The sequence below is a fragment of the Toxorhynchites rutilus genome, chromosome 2 (genome assembly GCF_029784135.1).
Source record: "Toxorhynchites rutilus septentrionalis strain SRP chromosome 2, ASM2978413v1, whole genome shotgun sequence".
Taxonomy (NCBI): domain Eukaryota; kingdom Metazoa; phylum Arthropoda; class Insecta; order Diptera; family Culicidae; genus Toxorhynchites; species Toxorhynchites rutilus.
The window spans coordinates 280756383-280782198 of record NC_073745.1 but is presented as its reverse complement, the minus strand read 5'-3'; the positions used below and the strand labels follow the sequence as shown (position 1 = coordinate 280782198).

The 25816-nt window shown below is 36.6% G+C and overlaps 2 protein-coding genes across 2 annotated transcripts in view; one reads left to right on the top strand and one right to left on the bottom strand.

Annotated features, from left to right (window-relative positions):
• Positions 1-25816, top strand: part of LOC129768756 (bromodomain-containing protein DDB_G0280777) — a 324627-nt gene that overhangs the window by 239850 nt on the left and 58961 nt on the right. The window lies entirely within an intron of this gene.
• Positions 74-24432, bottom strand: LOC129768758 (uncharacterized). The gene is made up of 4 exons (XM_055770621.1): positions 24018-24432; positions 23769-23860; positions 13856-14000; positions 74-13691 (listed from the first exon to the last, which is right to left on the bottom strand). The coding sequence occupies exons 1-4, from the start codon at positions 24181-24183 to the stop codon at positions 13516-13518; spliced, it is 579 nt and encodes a 192-aa protein (XP_055626596.1). The 5' UTR covers positions 24184-24432; the 3' UTR covers positions 74-13515.

Below are 25816 nucleotides of genomic sequence, written 5' to 3'. Positions count from 1 at the left end.
CAATGGCATCGATGTGAGAGGCTGAGATATTTCCTACAGATGCAAACATTTATCTGACTAAAGAAACCAAAAATAGAGAAGAATACATATATTTTAGGATACACGTTAATCAACAAATTTTAGTTAGTTTTTTTATTAGTTTAGGGAATTATTTATTGTGTTCAAAATGGTGTAGAAACGAATTGCAAGAAAGTGATAAGGCTCATTAACAGAGTAGTTTGAATCCGAAAGTAGAACACGTGGTATTCCAGTACATTCTAGTTCCACAACTAAAGGTCTACTTTTTTTTTAAATTAAAATTGAGTATACAAGAGTTCGATTAATATGATGTATATAGTGTTGAATATAATAACTATCTTCATTGATAAGTTCTGCTATGAACTTCATTGTTTTGTTCAGACGCGAGACAGAACCGAATGAAAACAACCACTGCTTCACAGAATTAACATTTCACATTTCACAATTTCACGTGGCTTCAATTCATACGGAACCCAGTGTTCTATCTTTCGGATCATTCCCATTGCTTTTAAACGATTGAATATGGCTACTCCAAGTGTATCTGTAGGTTCTTGTTTCATTTGTGACGGATCTTGATCGAGTAAAGCCTCCAATTCTTCATCTTCAACCTTTTTTGGCGGTCCGGAACGTTCTTCGTCTTCCAAGTCAAAATTACCACTTTTATACCGTGCAAACCTCGTCTGACACGTTGCCTAGCATAGTCACCATAAACTTCCACCAAAATGCGATGACTTTCCGCAGCTTTTTTCTTCATATTGAAGTGATGAAGTAACACTCCCCGCAAAAACACTCTCGTTGGTACGAAATTCGACATATTCGAAAGTTGTTTACGCTTCAACTTTTTGACATATACTGAAAAAGACGCACAATGACAGTAGCTTTCCAACGAATGACTGGAACTTTGATTCACTGGAATAATAATCAATCTTTTCTTGGGCATTTTAAAGGTGAACAGCTCTCAACGCAGAGAAACTATTCCTATCTCGCGCAGAGAACAACAAAACAAAACTAACAAACTGAAGCGCGCTAAGCGGTTGCCATAGTAATCATGTGTACAAACCAACATCAGCGATTCGGACAAAGCATGATCAGAATAGAGGTCATCGAGACACATTAATTAGGGGAAATAGGGGGACCCCCTAATCACCTAATACTTCCAAACCAATATGGTCTAAATAAAAAATGTCACGTTGTATACTGAGGTATACTTGTTTTCTTTCAATCAATAATGTTTAATCATTATATCAAGCTTCAAATTACCAAATATATCATAGAATAAAAGAGATAATTTTTGGACATGAAAATTTGAAGCGGGGTGATCATCGAAAAAAAAACATACTTATGTGTATGTAAAGTATTTTGGGATTATGTTACAATCAGTAACAGTGTTCTGGGATCGATACCAGGTGTCTTAGCTAGATTCAAGAACAGAAAAATTAGATTGAGACCATCTCGAATTCTGTATGGATCTTTTCACTGTTGTTAGAGCATTTTCAAACACTTTCGATGCTTGGTCAAAGAAAATCCGTTCTTGATGGCCTGCATTGCTCTTTCAAGCTCCTCCTTCTTCAAACGTTGTCTGTCCATCCTTTTTTTAGTAATTAATTAGTGACTACATACCGTTGCCTGAATATCAGTTCTTCACGACGGAATGTACACGTTCAATAATCAAGTTCCCAATGCATTATGAAATCATCTTCTTTTCCACTTTGATTAGAGCAGTGCTGCCCATGTATGCATAGGAGACGTAATCACCAACACCATTAGTGTTGGGAAAACGCATTTTTGTTGTTTTTTGGCCTACAAGCATAAACATGCAAATTCCCAATGAAATGATCTGTCCAGTTGAAGGATATTATCGCCAAAAAAGGAGCCTAGGAGATTTTGCGGATTAAAACATATTTTTTTCCATTTGGAAAACGTTTGCGTCTATTTATGCGGACAATCAATCGTTTCAATGACCATTTGTTCGTATAGCTAGACGTAACAACCAGGTTGCTTTGTCTGTAGCGTAAGCACTTACTGTTCTGATAATAATCAAAACGTCTCCGTCGATAGTTTCAGTTGTTGTCGGATAAAATCAACTAGGTTTAGAAGAAATTCCAATGAACTAACCATCACATGAAGAAATTGAAGATATTGACAAAAAATAACTGAAAGATGTCTTGAAGCCTCCATTTAATTTCATTGACCTTCAGTTTCAAAAATCACAAAAGGATTTTATAAAAAAAAAAGTTTTGGCTCTAATACCTATAGATATACATGACTATTGATTAAAATTTTAAAATTTGTTGTATTAGATTGGCAAATAAAGAATGAAATAGAAAATAAAAAAATATCGATGTGTTCTATTGCGCTTGGGTAAAGTATTCAAAATAGACGTTCGCAAAATAAATTAATCAGCTGAATTTGCAGTAAAATTTCTATTCTACAGCTGTATCTAAATCGTAAATCTTCGGCTGGATACCAGGTAGACTGAATAAGTATTGTATATATTGATGACTCATGATAAAATGGGCTGTTCATTTATGTAACTGATCATTATAAAAATAAGTAAACAAAATTGACTGGTCATTTAGAGTTTGTTTTTTTCACTTACACCAACGTTGATACGTTATGTTGAGTACGTTGAATTATTCGATGTCTAATATGATGAGTGATAATGTTAAAAACCAATATCATATATATTTTACTACTGATTTGATTGTTTCATTATCTAATTGAAAATTGCAATTGCAATTTAAATTCAAGTAGTTACAATATAAAAAACGAAAATGCTTCTCTACGTTCATAGCAATGCAGTGAACAGAGAATAGTAACTATATAAGCAGTGTTTGAACGATTTCTAATATTCAACTATTGGGAAACGCTAAGTGATAAGATACTATCATGAAAGGCATGTTTGAACTCTACAAAGAAACAGCTTATACGAGGGTCACTATTTATATTTCGGGAATAGGAACAAAAACAAATAGTTAAGCTGCGAATATATTTTTATTGTTTTTCAAAGTACTCGCCACGATGATCGATACACTTTTGCATGCGCTTAAACCAATTTTCAAAGCATTTATTCCAATCGACACGAGCCTTTTTTCTGAGCGGTTGCCAAATTATTTGGGATCCAACGTGAACATAATTTTCGCACAACTAAGTGTTCATGTAAAATCGCATATATGCTGGTGGAACTAATGCTTAGGGATGCCTCAATCTCACAATAGGTTACATGACGATATTGCTTAATCATTTCGTGCACAGCATCGATGTTTTCTGGCACTACAGTCCATTTTGGACGACCTTCACGAAACTCGTCGGACAGCGAACTACGACCACGATTGAATTCACTATACCAGCGATACACAGTTGATGGAGCTTCATCGCCAAAAGTCAAATTAAGTTGATTGACGCACTCTTGTTGTGATAATCCACGTCGAAAGTCGTAAAAAATCATCGCACGAAAATGTTCATGATTCAGTTCCATTTTTTTGCCGAGACCAAACTTTTAACTAAATATAAAATAAACAAATAGCGTCCGTATGACAAAATGTTCTGAGTACGTATATCGTCAAAAATGTCAAACTTTACGATGGAACCGTCAGATGGACTCTCATGACATCAGTGTTGCCAATTCCCGAAATATAAATAGTGACCCTCGTAGCACATAATACTGGTAATTGTTGATTTTCGAGCGATGTATGAAAGCTGCACAAACAAAAAATGTATGTTCGCATTTTGTTTGATTTTGTTCATTTTGTCGTTTACGTCTCCTATACAAACATGGGCATAGTGGTACATAACCTTTTTATCAGGGAAGCCACAAACATGCCTTAGCCACGGCGCTGCGGGCCACAAAGATACAAACGTCATTCGCCGCACGGAATAAAAGGGGAAAGAATGAAGGGTGGTGTCCAAGATAAGGCCGCATTGTTAATGTAGGACTACGAAATTATAACCGACGAGAAACAAAAATTTTGAAGATTGGAAATATTTATATTTGCTTGCTTTGGTTATTATTTTAGTATGCATCGAAATTTTCAGAAAAAAATCTTATGTGGTCCTGTAAAGGACGCGTTTGTGTGGCCTCGTAGATGTAGTTAAATATGGGTGATTCATGATTCATTCTTGTTCTCGCGCGAACAATGCACGAGGTTTGAGTCCTTGTTGCCTATGCATGTAGCGCACTAGTTGTGAAAATTTAAAAAAAGTTGTTGAGTCAATAAGTAACAGACATCACTCATACACCTTTTAACTTTCGAATGTGATTGTCATACCACTTCGTTTAGTCGGCAAACCAGTATTAACGCTCAAATCCTTGCACCCAAACGAAACGCTCTCGCCTTTGAAATTTTAGACTTACACCCCAGTACAAGTGCAAAAATGATGTGGTGCAAAAATACCGAAGCACTCTCCACCAGACGGCATAAAAATCGGTACGATGCCTCCACCGAACAAAACTGCATCACTGTGTGCGATATCTAATAATTATTGCAATATTGTAATATTTTCTTTATCAACATTGTCTGTAGAACGAGCAAACCAGAAGAGCACGCCGGGCCGCAGATTGAGTTTGACTGGATTAGAGAAAGATACACTCAATATCTCTGAATCTCTAACAATCCTATTCATTGTATTCCTTTCATCAATTCTGTCAATATTTATTCGCTGTCTGCAGCTGTCTGAATTGGTAGCTTAATCAATTTGTAAATAAATGAATGGGCATAGATGAGTCTATGTCATTATTTGAATAACGAAGTCGAAGCATACTCTCAAAAGAAAATACCCATGAGAACATTTCCAACAATGGCCAGTATGCGCCTCCATCATTAACTTTAATTGCAATTTTGACAGAGAGCACAGTGGCAGCCTAATAAAATTGTTCTAAACTGAACACAGCTCACAGTCACGCGAAAGTGTATTGTTCACCTTCGTCGTGAGAATAGCATCGCCATTAGGTCATAACTTGTTCTGCTAACAGTCCAGAATGTCACTTTAGGGATAGAAAAAGTTTTGCAAAATATGACCTCAAGCCTTCCCACCCTCACCCTCTAGATAGAATCAACAGACGTCATTACATTAAAACTTTTCCAATGAAGCGAGAGAAAATAAAAAAACACATTTGGCCCTCGGTGTGATCGTAATCACAAAACACTGCTGAAGTGAGCTAATCTTCACAATCCCCTATATTCATCAAGCGATAATTATTTTTCTCACGATACGTTTTGCCTGGGTTGAACCGCAACCCATCCGCCCCTTCCACTGGACAGAAGACGCTAAAACTGGATATGGCGTATGGCCACTAAGCTACACTTCCGGGAACACGTGTGAATGAATCGTCGGTCAGTGTAATCAAACGGGGCTCGAAAGCAAGAAAGTATGTTGAAACACTTTGTGTTAATGTCCAACTTTGAGGGCATTCATTGTGTTACAACTGGAAACATTGAGTGAGCGACGAGTGCGGGTTGGTATGGTATGGTTGAGACACTGCGGCTAATGGGTTTTCAAGAGCTGTGCAATTGCACAAAACACAGGCCAGCGGAGAAGAAGAGCAATGGCCAGGATTGGATGTTTGTGAATTGGCTCACACAAACAGCATGATGCTTTCGGTTCCGACATATTTTGGTTCACTCTCCGAAAGTTGATTGCCGTTTGTTTATGCCGCACAGTTAAATTTGAAGAAATGTGGTATTTCCACAAACTCAAAGGCGAGGGTTGACGCGGGTTAGCTAATCAACCGCAGAACGACACTGGTAACCTTATTCTTTTGCTTTAACTTGAATGAGATGGAAGTAGCTGGGCAAATTTTTGTTAAAATTGCAATCATTTAGTTTTTTTTTTTCAACTGATACGTTAGAATCGGTTAAAAGCAAAGGGATTATTTACGCTGAATATTAATTTTCATTCAATGTATTGTAAAAATGAAGAAAATTCCGAGAATTTGGAAAAGTCACAAGATTTAATGATCCAAAGTTTGCCATATTTGTGGCACAAGCACATTCGAGCGACGTCCAATTAATTGATGTTGAGAGCATTAAGAAAAAAAACTCCTTTCCCGAGCCAAAACAAGTGGCGCATCAGAACGAACAATAATCTTCCCGATCCCTTTCCGGCAGACAACATCCAAGGGTGTTGTGAGATGATTTCTAGATAAAATCTACTCAAAGCTTAACGACCATTTAGGCTGTGTGTGGACTTTTATGGCAGAGTTCGTGGTGTTCAATCGAGATACGATCAAACCAAAGCCGAAGGTCACGTTCGCGGTTGTGCAATCTCGTGAAGCAGAATCGCCAAATCCCTGGGGCCCAGTCTGCTGCCTGCGCGATGGCAACATCGAAGACGGAGACGTTTCGGAGCAGATTACTGAAGTCATCAAAAAAGTAAATATACAATCCGGCTCTTGATGGCTGGTTAGAAGATAAGATTAGCAGAGTGATGCTGGTGTGCGGTTATGAGATGCTGTGTTCCACAAAGCAAGACACAGGGAGGCTGTTGTGTATTTTGCATTTTAGGAGCTTATATTTGAGAATGCTGGTTAACACCTCAATTGAAACAATATTCTTTAATGACGAATTCTTAGAATCTGCAAACAAATCTGTTAATGCTCTTAGTCGGAGGCAGTTTCAGATTAGCGAATTTAGGAGCAATTCAACGCTAAATGACGGATCGATAAAACCCGGCACAATATTTGGCATGTTCTAAATCAAATGTAACTAATAAATTCAATAATAATTTTTGGATAATGTACCACTTAAATAAATTCTCGATTGTTAAAAATGAGGGAAAACTATTCACATAGTGTAAAGATGAAATGAATTTAAACGTAGCCGAACGGAACATGACTCACATTCAGAACGCCCGAAATGTACATCAGCAACAGAAAGTGTTGCAAAAAAAAAAACAAGTTATTGTTTTGGAAGATGATCGATTAACAAGGGCATATTTCACAGAAACCCTGGAATCCCATTAGGGTATAATATAAATATTTTGGTTGGTATTTTGAGTTTAAAAAATCTGTCATAAATTCGCATTCGCACTTTCTCAGCAACATTTGAAGCGTTTTAAAAGTATAGCTAGGATTATGTGCCTCGTTCCATCACTAAGGATGATACATTAGTCTTATACCATGAACATAAATAAAGGCAAGAGATTAAGAAGTATTATGAAGTTGGTATATTGGTGTTCGAATTAGTTTTCAGAGATCGGCCATTAAGACAGTATTCTAGTGTAGAAATTTGAAAAAATATCAATTTTTTTTTCATCATATTTATGATGTTTAGGAAAGAAGAATACTTTTTTTTAAATCCCATTATTTACCAAGTTATAGCCATTTTAGTGATGCGGTATCTATAACTATAACAATTACCAAACTAGTTTTTTCAACTGGCGTCTCTAACGCATGAACCAATAAAACATGATATTTTTGTACTACTGGTCGGACTCGTTTATCCGGAGTATTGATTTTGTTTTACTCCGGATAATCGAGTCATAAAAATAAAATGAATTTTCTCTCGGTAAATGTAATATAATTATGATATATAAATATATAATCCGCTATTTTTTAGTGGCCGCCATCTTGGGTTTGCATTCTTCATAAATAATTGCATTCTACTAGTCAAGCCCTTTCATTTGATACCCATATTGATGGGGTTGTGAAAAAATATATATGGCGCCATCTTGTGGTGGCGGCCATTTTGGGTTTGAATTTTTCATAAATAAATGTGTTCTACTAGTCAAGCCCTTTCATTTGATACCCATATTGATAGGGTTCTGAGAAAATATGAAATCCACCATTTTGTAGTGGCCGCCATCTTGGATTTACATTTTTCATAAATAACTGTATTCTACTAGTCAAACCCTTTCATTTGATACCCTAATATATTCAATATGGAATTATTATACAAATTATTCAAAATTTCCGAAAATCAAAAATAAAATACTCCGGATAATCGAGTCCGACCTGTGTTACTATTACCACTACTTACTATTTTTACTATTTAAAAAAAAATCGGGAGACGTAAAAAATGTTTTGACAGCATTTTTTTTATTTCTAATGGCCGCCATTTTGTCAAAAATCATGGTTTTGACTTTTCTGAGGTTCATGCGATAGCGGCATTTTTACAGATCCAAAATCTGTTCGATTTTTTGTTTCAGATAACCAGAATGGCTGGAATCGTGTACGCCATGACACAATTTTTTCCGAACCTCTTCACTTGTACTATTCTAGTTATGAATATTTTTTACCGTTCTGTTTTTGTTTTATTGCTAAAAAATAGATAAACTAATAATGGTATAATGAATACTAAAAATATTTTTTGTTTATTTTTAACGGAACTCGAAAAAACGTCCGAAATTCGTGTCTCTACACTAGAATACCCCCTAAGCTATATACACTGGAGTCGCTTTTTACGCGGGAGATACGTGCCACGTAAACAAAAACCGCGTTAATTCCAAAATCCGTGTGAAAAAAAACCACGCAAATTCCAAAATTCGCGTAAAAATAAACCGGGTAGTTTTCAAAATCCGTGTAAAAATCTAACAAACAGTGAATTATTAGTTAAAAATGCAACCCATATTCTAACCATTGATTAACTGAATTTTTATGCGTGCTACAATTATGATATCTGTATCTCTTTTTATTTCTCAGTTACTAATCAGCAATACAACACAAACTCATTTCGTGGAAAGTCACATTAATTAACATATTGAATTTTTACGCGGTTGATATGTGCCGCGTAAAATAACTGCGTAAGTATCGATATCCGCGTAGAAAAACCGTAAATATCGAAATACGCGTAAAAAAAGCGTAAATTCCGAAAACCGCGTAAAAAAACCGCTCAAATTCCAAAAACCGGGTTTTTTTCCAACTTTTTTTCTAAAAATCTTAATTTAAAAACTATAAGATCTACAAAATTTTGATCAAAGAATGAAATATAAATTGTGGACTTGGGCGTACACTTGATAAGTTTCAATTTCTGTAAAGCCAAAGTGAAACATTTGATACTGAAGATAACGTTGAATAGTCGATCACCAATGATGAACTTGAAAGTGTCATCAATATGCTCAAAAAAAAGGTATAGGATACTAAGTAAGTTCAGACTCTAAAGCAGAAACATCTAAAACAAAAAACTTTCAGAGTACCAAAACCGACGGTATTGCGTGGTAAAAATTTGACGAAGGTGATATTCCTGGAAGGCTGCCATCTACTTTCAAGAGTGTAAAAGGGTCGTCAGGCTGCGCAAGAAAGAACATTATGTCAGATAATATTATCAGTGCTTTCTCGTTGATAATAGATAACAATATTATCAAACATAATAGAAAGTGCACAGCAGAAGAAGGCTGCCGAATCTCGAGGAACAACAACTGTAATACCGGAAATACATGCATATATTGGGATTTTATATGCTCGTGGAACATACAAGGTATAACATAATAAATCTGGTTTATTTCTACTTACCAAAGCGGGATCCCATGTTTTAGAAAAATTATGGCACAGGAAGGTTCTAGCAAACCCTATGATTTCTTCGGTTTGACAAAATAACTAAAAAAGTAGACACCTACAAACAAATAAATTCGCCTCGGTTTCGGAAAATAGTCAGGCGTGCTATCGACTTAAATAGAACAATTGATGAACAATTATTTCCGTCATAGGCCAAGTGCAGGTTTATACTGTATATGACAAATAAACCGGAAAGAGTTCTTGTTTCAATTTGCAGAACAGTTTTTTACCGAATACAAAGCAGCAAGACAGAAAAATTCATCTGAATATAAAGACGCACAAATATCAACTGCAAAATTATCAGATGTAAACCATTCTAACAAACGCTAAATTTGTCAAATACGACTTTGCTGCAACTATAAAACAAAAATACAAATGATAATCATAAAAAAATGTCAAAAGTATTCTTGCGGAAGATTAACATAAAACACATAAAAAGATTTCCACTTTCCTTTGTAAAAAAATGTACAAATAATAATGCATAATTTCTTTCCAAGTGAAATGTTTTTCTCATTGTTGATATTTACTAACAACTTATCATTTAACTGTAAACAATATAAAAAAATATTGAAAATTTGTTGAAAACCAATTTCTTTACATATTATTTATTCTTTCGCAAAGCAGTCATTTGGACTGCTTTTGGGCAATCTAAGTATATATAAAGTTTCATTCTTTCTAATGTTAAGGAGTTTTCATCAGGGTTGCCATAATAAAATCTGTCTTTTTGGTCTCTAAACAATCTTTTTATCTGTGTTTTTCCTAGAAAGTCTGTATCTAAATCTGTATCAACCCTTTTGCAGTCGTTTGTCTGCTTGGTGGCTGAAAGCAAAAAAGGTTATAATTTATCCTACAATGTATCAGTTCACCCTTTTTCTAAACGAATTTTAATGTCTTGTGAACTTATTCACGAACCACAACGATTTTATTAGGAGCAAAGTATAACGTTACTCAGTAAAAACAAAAGTTGTCATCCATGCTAGAGGAAAGGATTAATGGAAAACTCCATGTATTGCGATACTGTGCTTATGTAAAGAGCATGGTTCTGTATGTTCAAACAGAAAGATTAATCTTTCTTTTAAGATCTTTTATTTATCTTTTAAGGGAAATTATTTTGTGATACATGCAAACGATTTTACACGAAGAAGAATTATAGTAACTACACCAGACAAAAAAAAAAGAGGAACAGAGTGCAAAGTCGGAAATTTTGAGTGATTTTTGACATGCTGTATCTTCGTGAAAAATCAACGCATAATGATGGGAGACGCATAATTTTGAAGCTACAACGTTCAGGTATTAGAATATTTTTTGTACATATTTTTATCTTGATGCGTGTAGGTATGGTGGGCAACAATATCGGGAAGAAATGAAAAATCGATTTTCCATTTTTTTCAAAAATATTGTGAACTAACACAATTTTTTGCCAACCAACTCAACAGCAAATCCAATTAACCTCATCAATCAGCTTTTTTCTGGTTTTAAGAACGTTTCTGAAGGACCTTTCCACACAGAGATATTTAAAATTATTTAAATTTTTTGTATCGATTTGAATAAAGGATTTTCATAGTGCTTTACAAAAAAAGGAAAATCGATTTTTCATTTCTCCCCGATATTGTTGCCCACCATACCTACACACATCAAGATAAAAATATGTACAAAAAATATTCTAATACCTGAACGTTGTAGCTTTGAAATGATGTGCATCCCATCGATATGCGTTTATTTTTCACGAAGATACAGCATGTCAACAATCACTTAAAATTTCCAACTTCGCATTCTGTTCCTCTAATTTTTTTATCGAGTGTATTTTTAAAACATAACATAAAATTCGCGACCAGTACACATTTCGAAATTTAATTCGACCCCAAAGGAAGTTCAATCTTGAAACATAATCTTAGGTTAAATATCATTCATTGGCATAGTTATTATGAATTTGACGATTTTTATGGCACCCACCTAAAAATTCGTATTCACTGTGCTTTATAAAGAAAAATATAAACAGTGTTATTTATTTATTGTTAAGCTAGCCGATGACGCAGACTTTTGCATCTTTTCGCCTTAGATTGAACATGAGGAAGCAGTACTACACGCTACATATGAATGCCAAAATTAATCTCATTCAGACTGATTCAAATGTTATATGAATAAAATTGTTGAGTTGGGAAAAAATATTATTTAGATCAAGCCATAACTAATATTGGATCGTTATTTTGAAAAATTTGTAAATCTGTACGAAAACAAAAAAAAATCTGTAATCTGTATCTACAGAATCTTGGTTTTAAAAAGTATGATAAACCTGTATAAATACAGATTATTCTGTAGATATGGTAACCCTGGTCTTCATACAAAAATGCTTTATATTTCACAAACTATAATAGATAAAAAATTGATGTCGTGAACGAAAGTTCATATTTTAATAAGGTCGAAAACTTTGTTGGAAATTCTTCCATTTATTTTTAGAATTTTGAAAAGATACATTTTTGAGAAAAATGAATTTTTTAAATAATCTTTTTCTTCAGCAATATTTTTTTCAAAATAAATAAAAAAATGCCAAAATAAATTTTGGCATTTTTTTATGAAATTTCCAACAATTTACTACATTTCAGCATTTGACCATAATTTTGTAGGTATTATAGTTTTTAAGTTATATTTTTTTTAAATCAAGAAAAATTTTTTTGGCCCTTTTCAAAAAGTAGTAATATTTTTTTAAGATTCAAGTATACACAGTTGCTTCAAAGTCCCATGTCCCACAACGTTTCACTGCTATCTGATATGGTGCTGCCAACTCTTAAGTCGTGTTGGCATGAAATTCGTCATTAGTATTATGTTGTCAAATTAATGTTAAGTGGTACATCAATTTGATGATTATGATTGTGTTTTTCACTCAATTTTATCATTATCATCGCAAAAATCAGTTTCTCAGCTACCACCAAAAGTCACGAACTTCTTCCGTTGTTTCATGGTTAACAACGGAAAAGTGAGCTGTTATAACTATGAACGCTTCAACTTAGAATATCGATTCTCACTCGATCCGAATCCAAAATTTATAACATCGAGCCTACCTCTTGGTTTACTTACATTTCATAGGATACTCAGCATAGTAATGAAACCTTCTGCTCTCTTTGAACAAGTTGTACAAGGGTTCAACAAACGATTCACTTCCTGAAGATGAAATTATAACGTTGTTACAATGATATTTCACTCATAACAAACGTTTTGACAACAAGAAATTGTGTTACTGGATTTTCAGGAATGGAACAATGGAACAAGACACATTCACAAATAAGCAATGTGCAACATTTTCTAAGAGATTGATAGCTAGCATCTACAAATCAACTTAACTGGGATGTATATACCCAAACAGTCTTGAAAGGGTTAATGAGCTATTTCAAACAATTAGTTGAGAGCGTGTCGAGAATTTAATCGCATCTCCATCAGCCGCTGAGTCCGGAGCATTATTCAATACATCTAAAGAAAGGTACACAATTCTTCAGCCGCTGGTCGTCGTATCCATTTAACTTCTCAGCTCCGTTTCAATCGCAATCGCTCGAAACACTCGAAACATTTGCGCCATTGATCCTTCGCTTGCCAAATGGCTGCCGGTTCTCGGGCGCGCTCCGTTTGCCAACGAAACTTATTATCCAATTTACCTTCGGTTCCCCGCCCGGGTTCACCTTTCTCCACAAACCTTCCCCACACACACACCAATCAAACTGCTACCGTTTCGCCACAACCAGCCGATCGACTGAGGCCGCCGGACAGTGCCGTGGTGCCGTCAGCTGCCGGGCGGTGGATGGATGCGGTCAATAAAAAGTGCTTCGAAAGTTTCATCTCTCTTTCCCTTCTCTCTTCATTGCCATCATTCAATTAGATATGTACATTCACAAACCATTCATTCGATGTAACAATGTTTTTTAAAAGTATAACACAGCTTCGCGCCAGATCATCGATTACTGGCAAAAACAAACAATCTTTAAGACTAAAACCATTTCTACGATTAAGTTGAAACACTAGCTGCGAATCTGCTGCTGCTGCTGGCTCTGGGGGCCGATAGGCGCCGGCACTTGACTTTCGATGTCCCGCTCGTTATCGAATCGTACGAAGCTGTTCTGATTGCTCGGTAGAGGTCCTTTGGCGAACATCCGATACAGGATGATTAAACTGACCAACACGTACACGTTGACCACTTTGGTATGGAAGAAAGAGAAAGAAAACATTTTCCAATTCAGTGATTTTTTCATGACCTTGAGAATTGAAGCAAATGTTTTGAAAAACATTCAACAAAATTATCCAACCATGCACCATTGGTAATCGGTCCACTGGAGCGCGCTCCGGTGACGAAATACTTACGGATCATGACGACCAGCTGGCGGGGCTCGATGGTGGCCAGCTCGGATCCCCTTCCGGTGCAGAGGTTCACAATCTCCTGCAAGATCACAACCGCCCCATCGGTGATGAACAGCGCCAGGAATGGGGTGAGAAACTTTTTGTTCTCCTAGAATGTGGCAAAGAAATCAAGAGAGAGAGAAAATATCTTAATTTGCGAGTCTGTACATTTGCGAGGAGGACCGCGGCGCGGTGGGCTGTCGATCCACGGGTAATTGCAGTTCACTTGAGTTGTTTTTACATTTATTTTTTCCAGCACAAGTCTACAATATGAATGGGGGCGTAACGGTCCCATCGTGGGGCTAATTGTATTCTAATTAGAGGCTGGCTCCAGAGAGCATTAGGGCAAGCAAATTGTGATCGACCAGCTTGTGGTGCGGAGTACAAAGCAGCCTCCACGAAAATGGTTACGTTTTTCAACTGATCACTTGATTGTCATGTTTGTGAGTTCTCCGCTGTAATTAGGAGTTCCATTAGCAGTCATCTTCCATACCGAACGTGCACAACAAATGGCTTGGAGAAATGGCGGATTTGAATGTAAGTAATAAAAGCACGGGATTTGGAATGTTTTCTTCGATAAATTTATTTCCAGCATACTCACGTAAAGTGTCAATGAAAGGCATGAAGATTACAAACATTACATTGCATTACAAAATAGAATCCAAAAAGATTACATAATTCAGCGAAATGAAATCATAATAATATATTTTTTATGAAATCTTATTTTGGAAAACCATTTCAAAAGTTCCCATCTCCTTGGAACTTTGGTATTAACAGGAGGATTTGATCTGGACAAATTTTTATTTGATTTTTCAGGCAAAAAGTTGCAGAAGAGGAATAAAAACAGTTTTATCCAAAGATTATTTTACTAACAATAGAACTAATGACAATAGAACGGGTTCGTTATGAATACCATAAAATATTTGAGAAACACTCATTCTTGAAAGTGTATGGATTTGGTATGGAATCTCTCTCTCAGCTAATATGATAACATTGTAAAGTAAATGTGAAGACTCGGTCAACGATTGACAAGTCAAGACGATTGATTCAATCTTCGAGATAATCTTGATTGGAAAAGCGTTCAATATTGAAAAACACATAAAAATACATATAATATTTTATCGCGCTAAAAACATTCTTTAATGCAAAAAATCTTTTTAATGGTGCAAATTTTGAAAAAAAAATAATGTAAAACTGAAAACGATTTTTAAACCAAATACTAGTACAAATGAATATGTGGCTGTTTTGTACCGTGAAGGGCTGTTTAGTAAATTTCTCAAATTTGTTCAAAAGTGAAAATCAGTCGAATATGACGTTGTCACGTAAAAGAACTGCACATTCTCTGATGGTAAAAAGATGCGATGGAGTTTCTGGTGTACTTCTTTGGTTTACTAACAGTATTTTTCCGCTTAACTATTTCGGCCTTATCTAGTGAAATGCAATGAAACGGTAATTCCAATTGTTTTTTCCCTCGGTCACAGACCTCTAATTTTGCAGATTCTACTATGTAAAATATTCTGAAAATATGTAGCAACTCAACTGAGTCAAATGTAATTGAGCCAAATGTAGCCGCTTACAGGTCTGTTAAAGAGATAATCAATGTGAGAATCACTACGACACTCTGATCAGTAAGTGGTAATCATAAGACGATATGTCTGATAAATACGCTAGGTGAAAAATAGTTTTCCATTCATGCTGTGTCAAGGATTCGTTAATGGTGTTCCAGTGTGTGACCGAGTGTCATCGTAACGTGAATTTACACTTGTTATGCCCATTGGTCTTCTTTTCAACAGCTCATTATTTAGTTTGTTTAATTGGTGGCAATTTCGTTCGATATCAGCAGCCCCTTCCTGATTTCATTAATCGTATGATAATTACTAACCTTATTAATGACTGAAGATGCTCCGTCTCCGCTGCGGATTTAATGGTTACTCTGTGTTTACCATGATTTCTTGCGTTGGGGAATGTTGCAGTAGATTCACTTTCCATTGACAGTTACAGTACTCCACAGAAAATTAGTTTTGCCGTTATATTGAAAAGGTTGTGTATGACACTTTCAGAAAATTCATACCACATGACTTTTTTTTATGTTTTTCATGACATTTGAATGTTTGAAAACAGTTGTTAGAGGAACTCTTTTTTTGAGTTCTACCAACAATCGAGTTGAGTTTTCATGCAATTCATCGTCTTCGAATTTTTCGGTTGTCCTGAGTGCAATAAAGTATAGTATTACTGAGTATAGTAATCGTTCGCTAACTGGTCCTGGTTGACCTGGTCTGCTGTTTAACTGGGCGAACGTTAACTGGTCCTTGGACCAGTTGAAAAACAGAATTTCGTAAACAATCGACGCCATATTCAAATGGAAGATTTCCTGTGAGGGGCATTCGAATGTAATTTGGAATGTTATGAAAATTGACATTATTTTCGCATGACAAAAACAGTGATTAAACTACAGAAAAAAATTTCTCAAATTATATTTCATACCTGTTGTCGCACTCAATGCGAATCTTCCATTGGAATCCTTTTGTTTATCCAATTATATGAACAACGCAAATCAAACAATTCATTGAAGTTCCCCTCGATTTTATTTGACGTTGAACATGCCGGAGCAGTTATAACGCGAATGTCGATAACTGGTCTTCCCTTTTCGCCCAGTTAGTGGATGTTTACTGTATCACTGTTGAGTTGTCTATACCATACCTCTACATGTTGTATATGATTGAGTTTGATTACCATAACCTTCTTAAAATGATCGATAGACTTGTTTTATCCTCTTTTTTCAAATCGAAGTCGAAACATGTCGAAAAATAATTTATCACATTTCATTTTTCCTCGAACAAAAACAAAAAGTTTGACGCACATTTTTTTGGCGTTGACTGAATATTATCGAGAAAATATCAAAAGAACTTGAAGAACTGTTAACATCATTATTTTCTAGAAGAAACTCAGTTAAGGTCCTAACAATCGTCGTCTCTATTAAACATATGATCAAACACAAATTAATGCTGATACATCAGACCTTCCTCAACTTCCTCAAAATAAAATGAGATCAAATGAAAGGTGCACAAAGATAAACCCTTCCCAATGAGATCATATTCAGTCTGCATCTATTTCGTCTCTAACGAAAGAATTAATGTTTCAAATATATTTTTTTAGGACTTTATTTTTATTTTTAGACAAAATCCTTGGAAATGAATAAGAGCAGAAACATGACGAAGCGTGAGGTCATTTCCTTAGATTCTACATCCAAACTAGCGTCGGCAGATAAGGCATCATCCTTGGCAGTAAATATGTCTTTAATTGTGTTAAAGCGCCAAATTTATAAAGGGTTGGGGAAAAAGAGGTATCGTATTTCTGATTGAAATTTGACGCTTTATTTAACATACTTAAAATTACCCAATTTAAGTCAAATATGTGCCGTTTTGTTCGCAAACTTGTTGCCGTTTAGAAGGCAACTTCATTATACCCCCCCCCCCCCCCCTATTAACCCCCAACCCCTCTCCTTATTTGCAAAAAAACTCAGACAGACAGTTTTCGCAAGCCTCTTTTGAGGCCAACTTAGTATCACCAAGTTGGCCTCTTGCGTGGATCAGAAGAGATGATAATCACTTGGAGCCAGGTCCGAACTAAACGGTGGGTGCAATAGGACATCCCATCCGAGCTCCCGTAGCTTCTGGCGGGTCATCAAAGATGTGTGAGGCCGAGCGTTGTCCTGTGGAAAACAACACCATTCCTATTGATCATTTCTGGCCGCTTCTGGTCAATCGCCTACTTCAAACGGTCAAGCTGCTCACAGTAGAGAACCGAGTTGAGGGTCTGGCCATATTTGAGCAGCTCATAGTGGATGATTCCCTTCCAATCCCACCAAACACACAGCAAAACCTTCCTAGCCGTCAATCCGGGCTTGGCGATGGTTTGGGCCGGCTCACCGCGCTTCGACCACGACTTTTTTAGCGTTAGGTTGTCATACGTGATCCACTTTTCATCACAAGTCACCATCTTCTTCAAAAATGAGTCGAGTTCGTTCCGTTTCAGCATTGCTTCGCAGGTGTTGATTCGGTCTAAATGTTTTTTTTTTGCATCAACTCGTACTCGTACACCCATACATCCAGCTTTTTTTGGAATCCAATCTTCTGCAAATGGTTCCAAACGGTTTTATGGTCTATACCCAGTTCCTGGCCAATCGAGCGAGTGCTCACATGCCGGTCTTATTGGATGATTTCGACGATTTTATCGGTTTCCGCGACGATTGGCCTACCAGTACGGGGTGTATCTTCGACAGCCACTACACCAGAACGAACTCGATCAAACCAACGCTGTGCTGTGCGAATCGTTACAGTATCGGGTCCATGAACTACACGAATTTTTTCGGTCGCCTTCGTTGCAGTTTTACCTCGCAGGTAGTAAAAACGTAAAATATGACGAATTTCTTGGTGGACTCCATCTTTGACGAGCTATAACTTGAGACTGAAAAGGAGAATCACAACACTGTCAAAACGACACTTGTAGCACAGATTGTCGTCTTTAAATAGCCGTATAGTATGATCCGATGCGATAAGTACAACACAAGATATGTTTAAGTGTTGCCATATATTGACAATATACGACATTTTTTTCCCCCAACCCAATATATATATAAAAATGGAGTGATGTCTGTCTGTCTGTCTTTCTGTCTGTCTTTCTGTCTGTCTGATTATTATGGACTCGGAAACTACTGAGCCGATCGACATGAAAATTGGTATGTAGGGGTTTTTGGAACCGGGGAAAGTTTTCTTGTCAGTTTGAGACCCCTCTTTAAGGAGGGGGAGGGGAGGTACCGCCATACAAATGAAACACAAATTTCTATATTTATCGAGAATTAATCAAGCAAATGAAACGAAATTTGCCGTGTGGAGGTTAAAGGGTGCAATAAATGGTTCTATGGTGGTTAGATACCCCTCCCCCTCTCTTAGGGAGGGCTGCCATACGAATGAAACACAAGTTTTTGCATTACTCGAAAATTAATCAAGCAAATTAAACCAAATTAGGCATATGGAAACTTTAGGGTGCAATAAATGTTTCTATGGTGGTTAGATACCCCTCTCTTTCTCGTAGGGAGGGGGGGCTGCTATACAAATGAAGCACAAATTTCTGCATTACTCGAGAATTAATGAAGCAAATGAAACCAAATTAGGCATATGGAGGCTGAAGGTTGCAATAAATAATTCTGTGGTGGTCAGACACTCCACCCCCCCCCCTCCCCCCTCTTTAAGGGGGGCTGCCATACAAATGAAACACAAATTTCTGCATTACTCGAGAATTCATCAAGCAAATAAAACCAAATTTGGCGTGTGGAGGTTTTAGGGTGCAATAAATGTTTTTACGGTAGTGAGACACTCCACACCCCTCTCTAAGAGGGGGTTGCCATATAAATGAAACACAAATTTCTGCATTACTCGAGAATTAATCAAGCAAATATAACCAAATTTGGCATGTAACGTAACGGAGAAACATGTTATTTGCAAGTGATTGAAAAATCTTGAACGAGAATTATGTTTGAAAATAAGCTGATATTATAATGTCGAGTTTTGGTAGAAGTACTAGGAATTTTATAGTAAAAGGTAATTTTAAAGGGTAGATTAGAAGATGAGTCAATGCATAATTCTGCGATTGGACCCATGAACAGCGCTTAGTAAGAAAACGTGGATGTGATAACGAAAAATGGTGACAAATAAAAGCACCTGTTTGTAAGTGTGTTAAAATGTTTGGGTGTATGGAGCAGATTTCTAATTCTCTCAGGCTGATTGTCAACTTGGAATTGTTCTCAAAAAGCCCCAAACGATGTCAAGCAAAGATTGAAGCAAGGCCGACTGGGTTATAAGACTGTGCTGTCGTTTCAATGAACGAGAATATCACACTAGGGTGAGTGTACCGATTATGGAGGAGATATGCCGACTGGGTTATAAGACTGTGCTGTCGTTTCAATGAACGAGAATATCACACTAGGGTGAGTGTACCGATTATGGAGGAGATATGTCACCAACTTACAGTTATTTGCGAATAAACACTCTATTTTAGTTCAATATTAAGTACAAAAGTATACTTTTTCTAGCAGTTTGAACTCTGTTCTTGAAGATTCTCACTGATATTTCGATGATTAATCGACTAAATTGTGTAAAAAACCATGTTTGAAAATGTCACCTCCATGTATCCAATATGGTAATAGTGTTCCTATAGTTTCGTAATAAGTGTACCTATTATGGCAAAAGTGGGAGTCACATGGAAAAAGTGTTAATAGGATTCAAGTAAAATTCAATAATAATTTTTAAATAAAACTATGCCTATGAATTTTATGCCTAGTATGCAATACTTTGCCGTTAATTCTACACTCGACGGAAAATTATGGAAAAGGAGCGCGAAGTCGAAATTTTTGAGTGATTTTAGAAATGCTGTAACTTCATTAAAACCAACGCATGAAGATGGAATATACATAATTTGCTATATTTTGAGTTTTGAGATGTAATACTTTGAATGTTTTTATCTTTTTATGTGTAGGTGTAGAGAATAACAATATTGGAAAGAAAAAAAATCGATTTTTTTCTGTTTTTTAGAGATTTTGTAGATCAACAGTGTTTTATTATCCAAGACAATATTAAATCCAATTATCCGTATCATTCAGCATTCATTTGATCCCAAGAAGGCTCCTGTTGGTCATTTTACTTCAGGAAAAAGATTCGATAGAATGAAAAACTTCCCTTTTTCGCTTAATTTTTTCTGTTGTTTTGAACATCAACCAATTATTTGTATTCAAGATTAAAAAACTAAGAACTTCAGGGGTGATAATCTGAGAGAGGGTACACTTAATAAACTACAATTCGAAAAAGAGTTAACAAGCATTGCAAGTTTCGGTTATGATTTATCTTCTGTTAATGAGAAATTATATTTTTTTTTCTAATATCCGATATCCGGTCAGGTACCAAATATTGGCCGGATAGGCAGGATACCGAGTTACCGAATAACCGTTTCATCTCTGTTGTTGAGTGATCCCCGGTTGGGAAATAACTGCCTGCTCTTTGTTGCTACGCCTTTCTGCTAGCTGACAGGAGAATCACAAAGGCGTGAAGGTTGTGATGCAGTTTTCCCTTCTCTTCAGGAACTGAACAAAGGATATTAATCCATTCACCAAAGATTTAATTTTCAACAGAGTGGATCAGACAAATATGTTCGGTCGGACACGCATAGTGCTATTTCACAATACTATCGAGCGTACAAAAGCGCCCTGCGATATGCAAATGCACAGCTTGAAAACGTGAGGTACAACCATAATAGCATAACAACCATAACATAACAACGTACCACCATAATAGGAACCTAGAAGCTCTGCTTTTCAGTTTTGCAGCGATTTCCTACAACCATAATAGGATACAACAGTTTTCTGATGTTTAAGAACCATATTAGAGCTGTTAAAAATAAGATATGTTTTCTAAACCAATAAAAAACTCACTCGTATTACCATATTGGGTACTATTGCGATGTAGGTACTTCTACCCTACTATAAAATTGAATTGGATTGTATGGAGACTATTTCAACGTGAAACCTATGATACGTGCTTATTTGCGAAGTGTCTATTATTTTTTGTTTTCGTTTTCAATGGCCTTTGTAAGGATGTTACACGTTCACCTTAAAAACGGTTAAAAATTCATACCCGTAAAATAACACTAAAACTTCGATACAACTTTTACGAGGTATCGCGGTCTCTATTCCGTCGTACCAAAAGACGCCATAAGGTTTTTTTGTCAGCAATTTAAATACAAATGCGGTTGTCTGTATGATCGCTGACGAAAGGGATTCTCGTGCCGATTGCCATGGTTCAAATATGATCTGCAAGGATTAAATGGCCTCTTTCAGTTCAACCGGTTGAGAGAACGAATCTACGTATTTGAGTTAGTGAAAAACAATAGGAATTCATACAAAAGGAAGTGGCTATATAGATCGTTTCATTAGATTAAAAAAATAACCTCAGTCGAAAATTTTGAAATATTAAAAAATATATATTGAATTGTGGTGTGAGCAAAAAAAAAGATTTCCTTCAAGCGAAGATGCCAATCTGGGAGATTGTTAAAACCAGATACTTTGATCGGTTCGACTTTCGGCACCCTGATAAGCCCTGTGTGTCGCACACGATAAGCCCGGAGAAATCACACGACAACCCGGTGAAGGCGCATACACAATTACGCGCGTTACCACCTAGCGAAAAGAGACGAATGAACTCTCAGAGTTTAAGGTCTCTCTAATTCAATACCTTCCTTCCTTCCTAGCGAAAACACCACTCCACATATCAGCAAGTGCACTTGTTCTCGATCACCGGGGGATCCGAAAAAACTTACAAGTAATAGATTTAAGAAAGAATTTTGTAAATGGGGATAAATTTGAATTAAACAGAGTTACAATTTTACATTATATTTCCATTGAAAAATTAGTTGGTAGTGTTGTTGGCTGTAGAGAGGCCCTTCAGTTTATCGATTTCGGTACGATTAGCATAGGCTCTGGAATGGCAAACCTACAAAAGAAACCCTTCCATCGTTCAATTTTTGGAACACATTTGTTTGATAAATTCTCTTCCTTGGTGAGCGCCAAGACAATTTAATTTTGGGTTGAAGATCGTTGGCAGAAACTCGCCCTGAGGTCTCACGGTCGGGCACGGGAAACTGTAGAGATAAATCTCGCTCTTTCACGGCAAGAACATATTCTTGCCTGGCGCTTAAGTGAAGGTTGTATCGCTACCTTGTCTAGATATCCTTCCTCCCGTTACAATTTTAACTTGCAAGGCTTCTATTATTTTGCTCTCTTATATTTTACAAAAAATATTTTATACAAAAGCTCACCTCTCGCTTGAGAAAATACCATACCAGTTTGGGTGGATGGCACATTTGATGAAACTTTTAAGCTCATTTAATGTAATGCATGAGAATCATGTGAAATATGCTAAACATTTATTTTGGGTGTTAGATTAAAATTTTAAAACGAACAGCAGAATGTCCCTTCCCAAATCGTAAAACTCATTAAACCGCCCAAAAACATCGCAATAACACAAAGAGGGATTGTACAAAAAAAAAGGTTTGACTGTTGACAGGTCTAACATACCACTATCAAGTAGAATTATATACATGCATCGATGCTTTTGGACGCATGTAAATTGCTGCCAGAGTCGCGTCTAGTAATATTGCAAGCTGATACGTTGTTCTTGAGATCAGACTTGATCGAAGTGCGCCTCCAATTCACCGTCTCCAATCTTTTTAGCCCGTCCAGGGTACTTTCTGTATTCGATGTCGAAACGATCATTTTTGAAACACGTATATCACTACCTGATTCTTGAGACTGTTCAAGACTTTTTTTCAGACCAACGCGGCTTTCACACCATGCGTTTATCAAGCTTTCAGCAACAAACTTATAACCCGAAACGTTAGTGAAATCAATCACTCTATTGCTTGGCATCTTTCTTTTTTCCCATTTGATGTAGTACGCAAGCCATGTTCGAAATGTAGAAGTGGAATTTATCGCAAGCGCAAAACATCTTTACAAATCTCCTACAAATGTTGTTATGACACCAATTTTAATTTATAACTTGCGAGATAGTAATCGATTCGCATGAACCGTATGAAAAGCGATCGAATCGAATGAGAACTTGGAGAAGAATTCGGATTTGAATCGCATTGTTTGCATTTCGAGGCGGGACATGCTAGGAGCGCACTTCCTTTAATTCTAATCAGGTTCTAATCCGATTCTAATCAGATTCTATTTCAAATCAGCGATTACCCGCGAACGTTCTGAGCAATAATGATTTCACTTTAACGAATATCTATCAAGTGCTCGTCTCGTTCAGTTAAAGTCTCTTACCTTGTACACCCCGATCGCTAATATCACCGATGCGCACAGCCATAGTGCCGATTCTACCTGGATTAAAACTGGATATTTGTGCACTGGCTCATCTGCAACGAATACAGATAGCGGAACAATACGAAGAAAAAAAAACAAACTCAGTAAACTTTAGCCACACTTAAATCGCACTCCCTGGCTATGCATGAAGCCATGGGTAAATAACACAACGGCCATTTTCGGCACAGATACCACTTGCTGATCACTCACATTCCTCCTCGATTATGAACGGTTCCTCGTGCAAACTGCGGCCCGTAAATGAGGTCACGATGACCACCGATGTGAAGAAGATGGTAAGGAACGCTATGAAGTACCCGTGGAACTTCATAAAGTATCGAAAAACGCGATTCATGACAACCGCTTCCGACATATCCATTGGGGAAGATAGATTACCCAAGCTGCCAATCAAACCGAACGGATCGAAATAACCGAGAACCGCACAAACCGAAAACCTGCCGACCGGATTTCGCTGCTCAAATTTCTGTGTTTTGATATTGTTGCTCTAGGTCTTGTTTGTAGCGCTCACACATGCGAAGAAAGTATGATCACCGTGACGCGTTTGATCGCTCGATTGCGACTGATTTCGGCCGCCAGCGACTCCGCTTAGCGCTGACTGTGTACCTGGGCTGGGTGTAACCGAGCGTTCGACGAGGCGTACGGACAATGTGGTGTGAGGAAACATGGATAAACATTGGAGGCAACACACGAACACAACCAGCGAGGACGCAATTCGATACCGTTGCCATAATGGGAAAGGAAACATCTGTGGTGGACAAAAAAGACAATATATTGATTTGTTGGTGGGACACAAGGGCTATGAATAATTTAAAGCGTATAATTTGTATCAAATTCTCATAACAATTATGAATATAGCACACATTGTTATACCTAGTTAACGAGGCTTCTTTGAAATGAGAATAAAACTTAATTTTATGTTCGTACAACGGGTTTTCAAAAAAAAAGGATAGGCTAAATTTTGGTCAACTGTCACTTCGCCATATATTATCCAATTTAAAACCTTGTTGACCAAATAGTTCAGAATTGAAAACGGGACACGAAAGCCAAAAAAAACAAAGTCATATTTTTTCATGTGTTTTATCGATTGAATGAAACCTATGGACCGTATTGTTAATTATGGTTACACTTAAAACACAGCCTTTCTTTCAAGAAATTATATAAATACTTCTTTTATGTTGATGAATTCAAATAAATCTTTCCGTCGAAATTTCAAAGAATAGAAGATGCTACAGAATGAAATAGTTTGTTACCATGCTCGAGCAATTTCGCATAATGTTCACTGGCGAAATCACTAAATCTATCCAGGTTCTAGAAGAACCGCATGGATATGAAAATATTTATAAACATTCACGGCGCAGCTCTCAATATCGATTGTCAAACACTCGATTGCATGAGGAAGATGTTTATTCATGAAGAGTTTGTCGAAAATAAATCAATTGAATACATATTTTTTCTACACATTGAAAATTCGGTAAAAATTGACAAAACGACGGTACATTCAAAAATTTTCGAAAAAACGGTACTGTCTCGTTCAAACGGAACGGAACGGGTCAGCGTAACTATTGAATATAAAACGTAAAGCAGATTTATACTGTATCATCGGGCACGGAAGATATTCGGAATCCCATGAGAGGATATCCAACTTACCTAACTTATTATGGACTTTAGTTTGGAGAGTTTTATGTGTACAAAAGTCAGAGATGCTCTTTCATTTGGAAGGATACCAAATGCATTTTTCTCAAAATTTTATGTGGATGATGGAAATAAAATCCAGAAACTCTATCGGAGCATTACCTCCCTATCAAATCATCTTACAAAAATATATGAACACTGTATCGAAATTGTGTAGTAATAATTTTTGCATGTTAACAGTAACAAGTGCAAGATTACCTCCTTCTTTCGCCGTTACAGCTTTGCTTACCACGAATATTTCAAGGAAGTATATTCGCTTATCGCGTTGAGTAAATTCAAGATCTGGGAGAGACCTTTGA

Coding starts and splice junctions, on each gene's coding strand:
- LOC129768758 (XM_055770621.1), bottom strand. CDS start 24,183: ATGGATATGTCGGAAGCGGTTGTCATGAATCGCGTTTTTCGATACTTT. Junction 23,861..24,017: donor GTTCATAATCGAGGAGGAAT/GTGAGTGATCAG, acceptor TATTCGTTGCAG/ATGAGCCAGTGCACAAATAT. Junction 13,692..13,855: donor CCAGCTGGTCGTCATGATCC/GTAAGTATTTCG, acceptor TCCATACCAAAG/TGGTCAACGTGTACGTGTTG.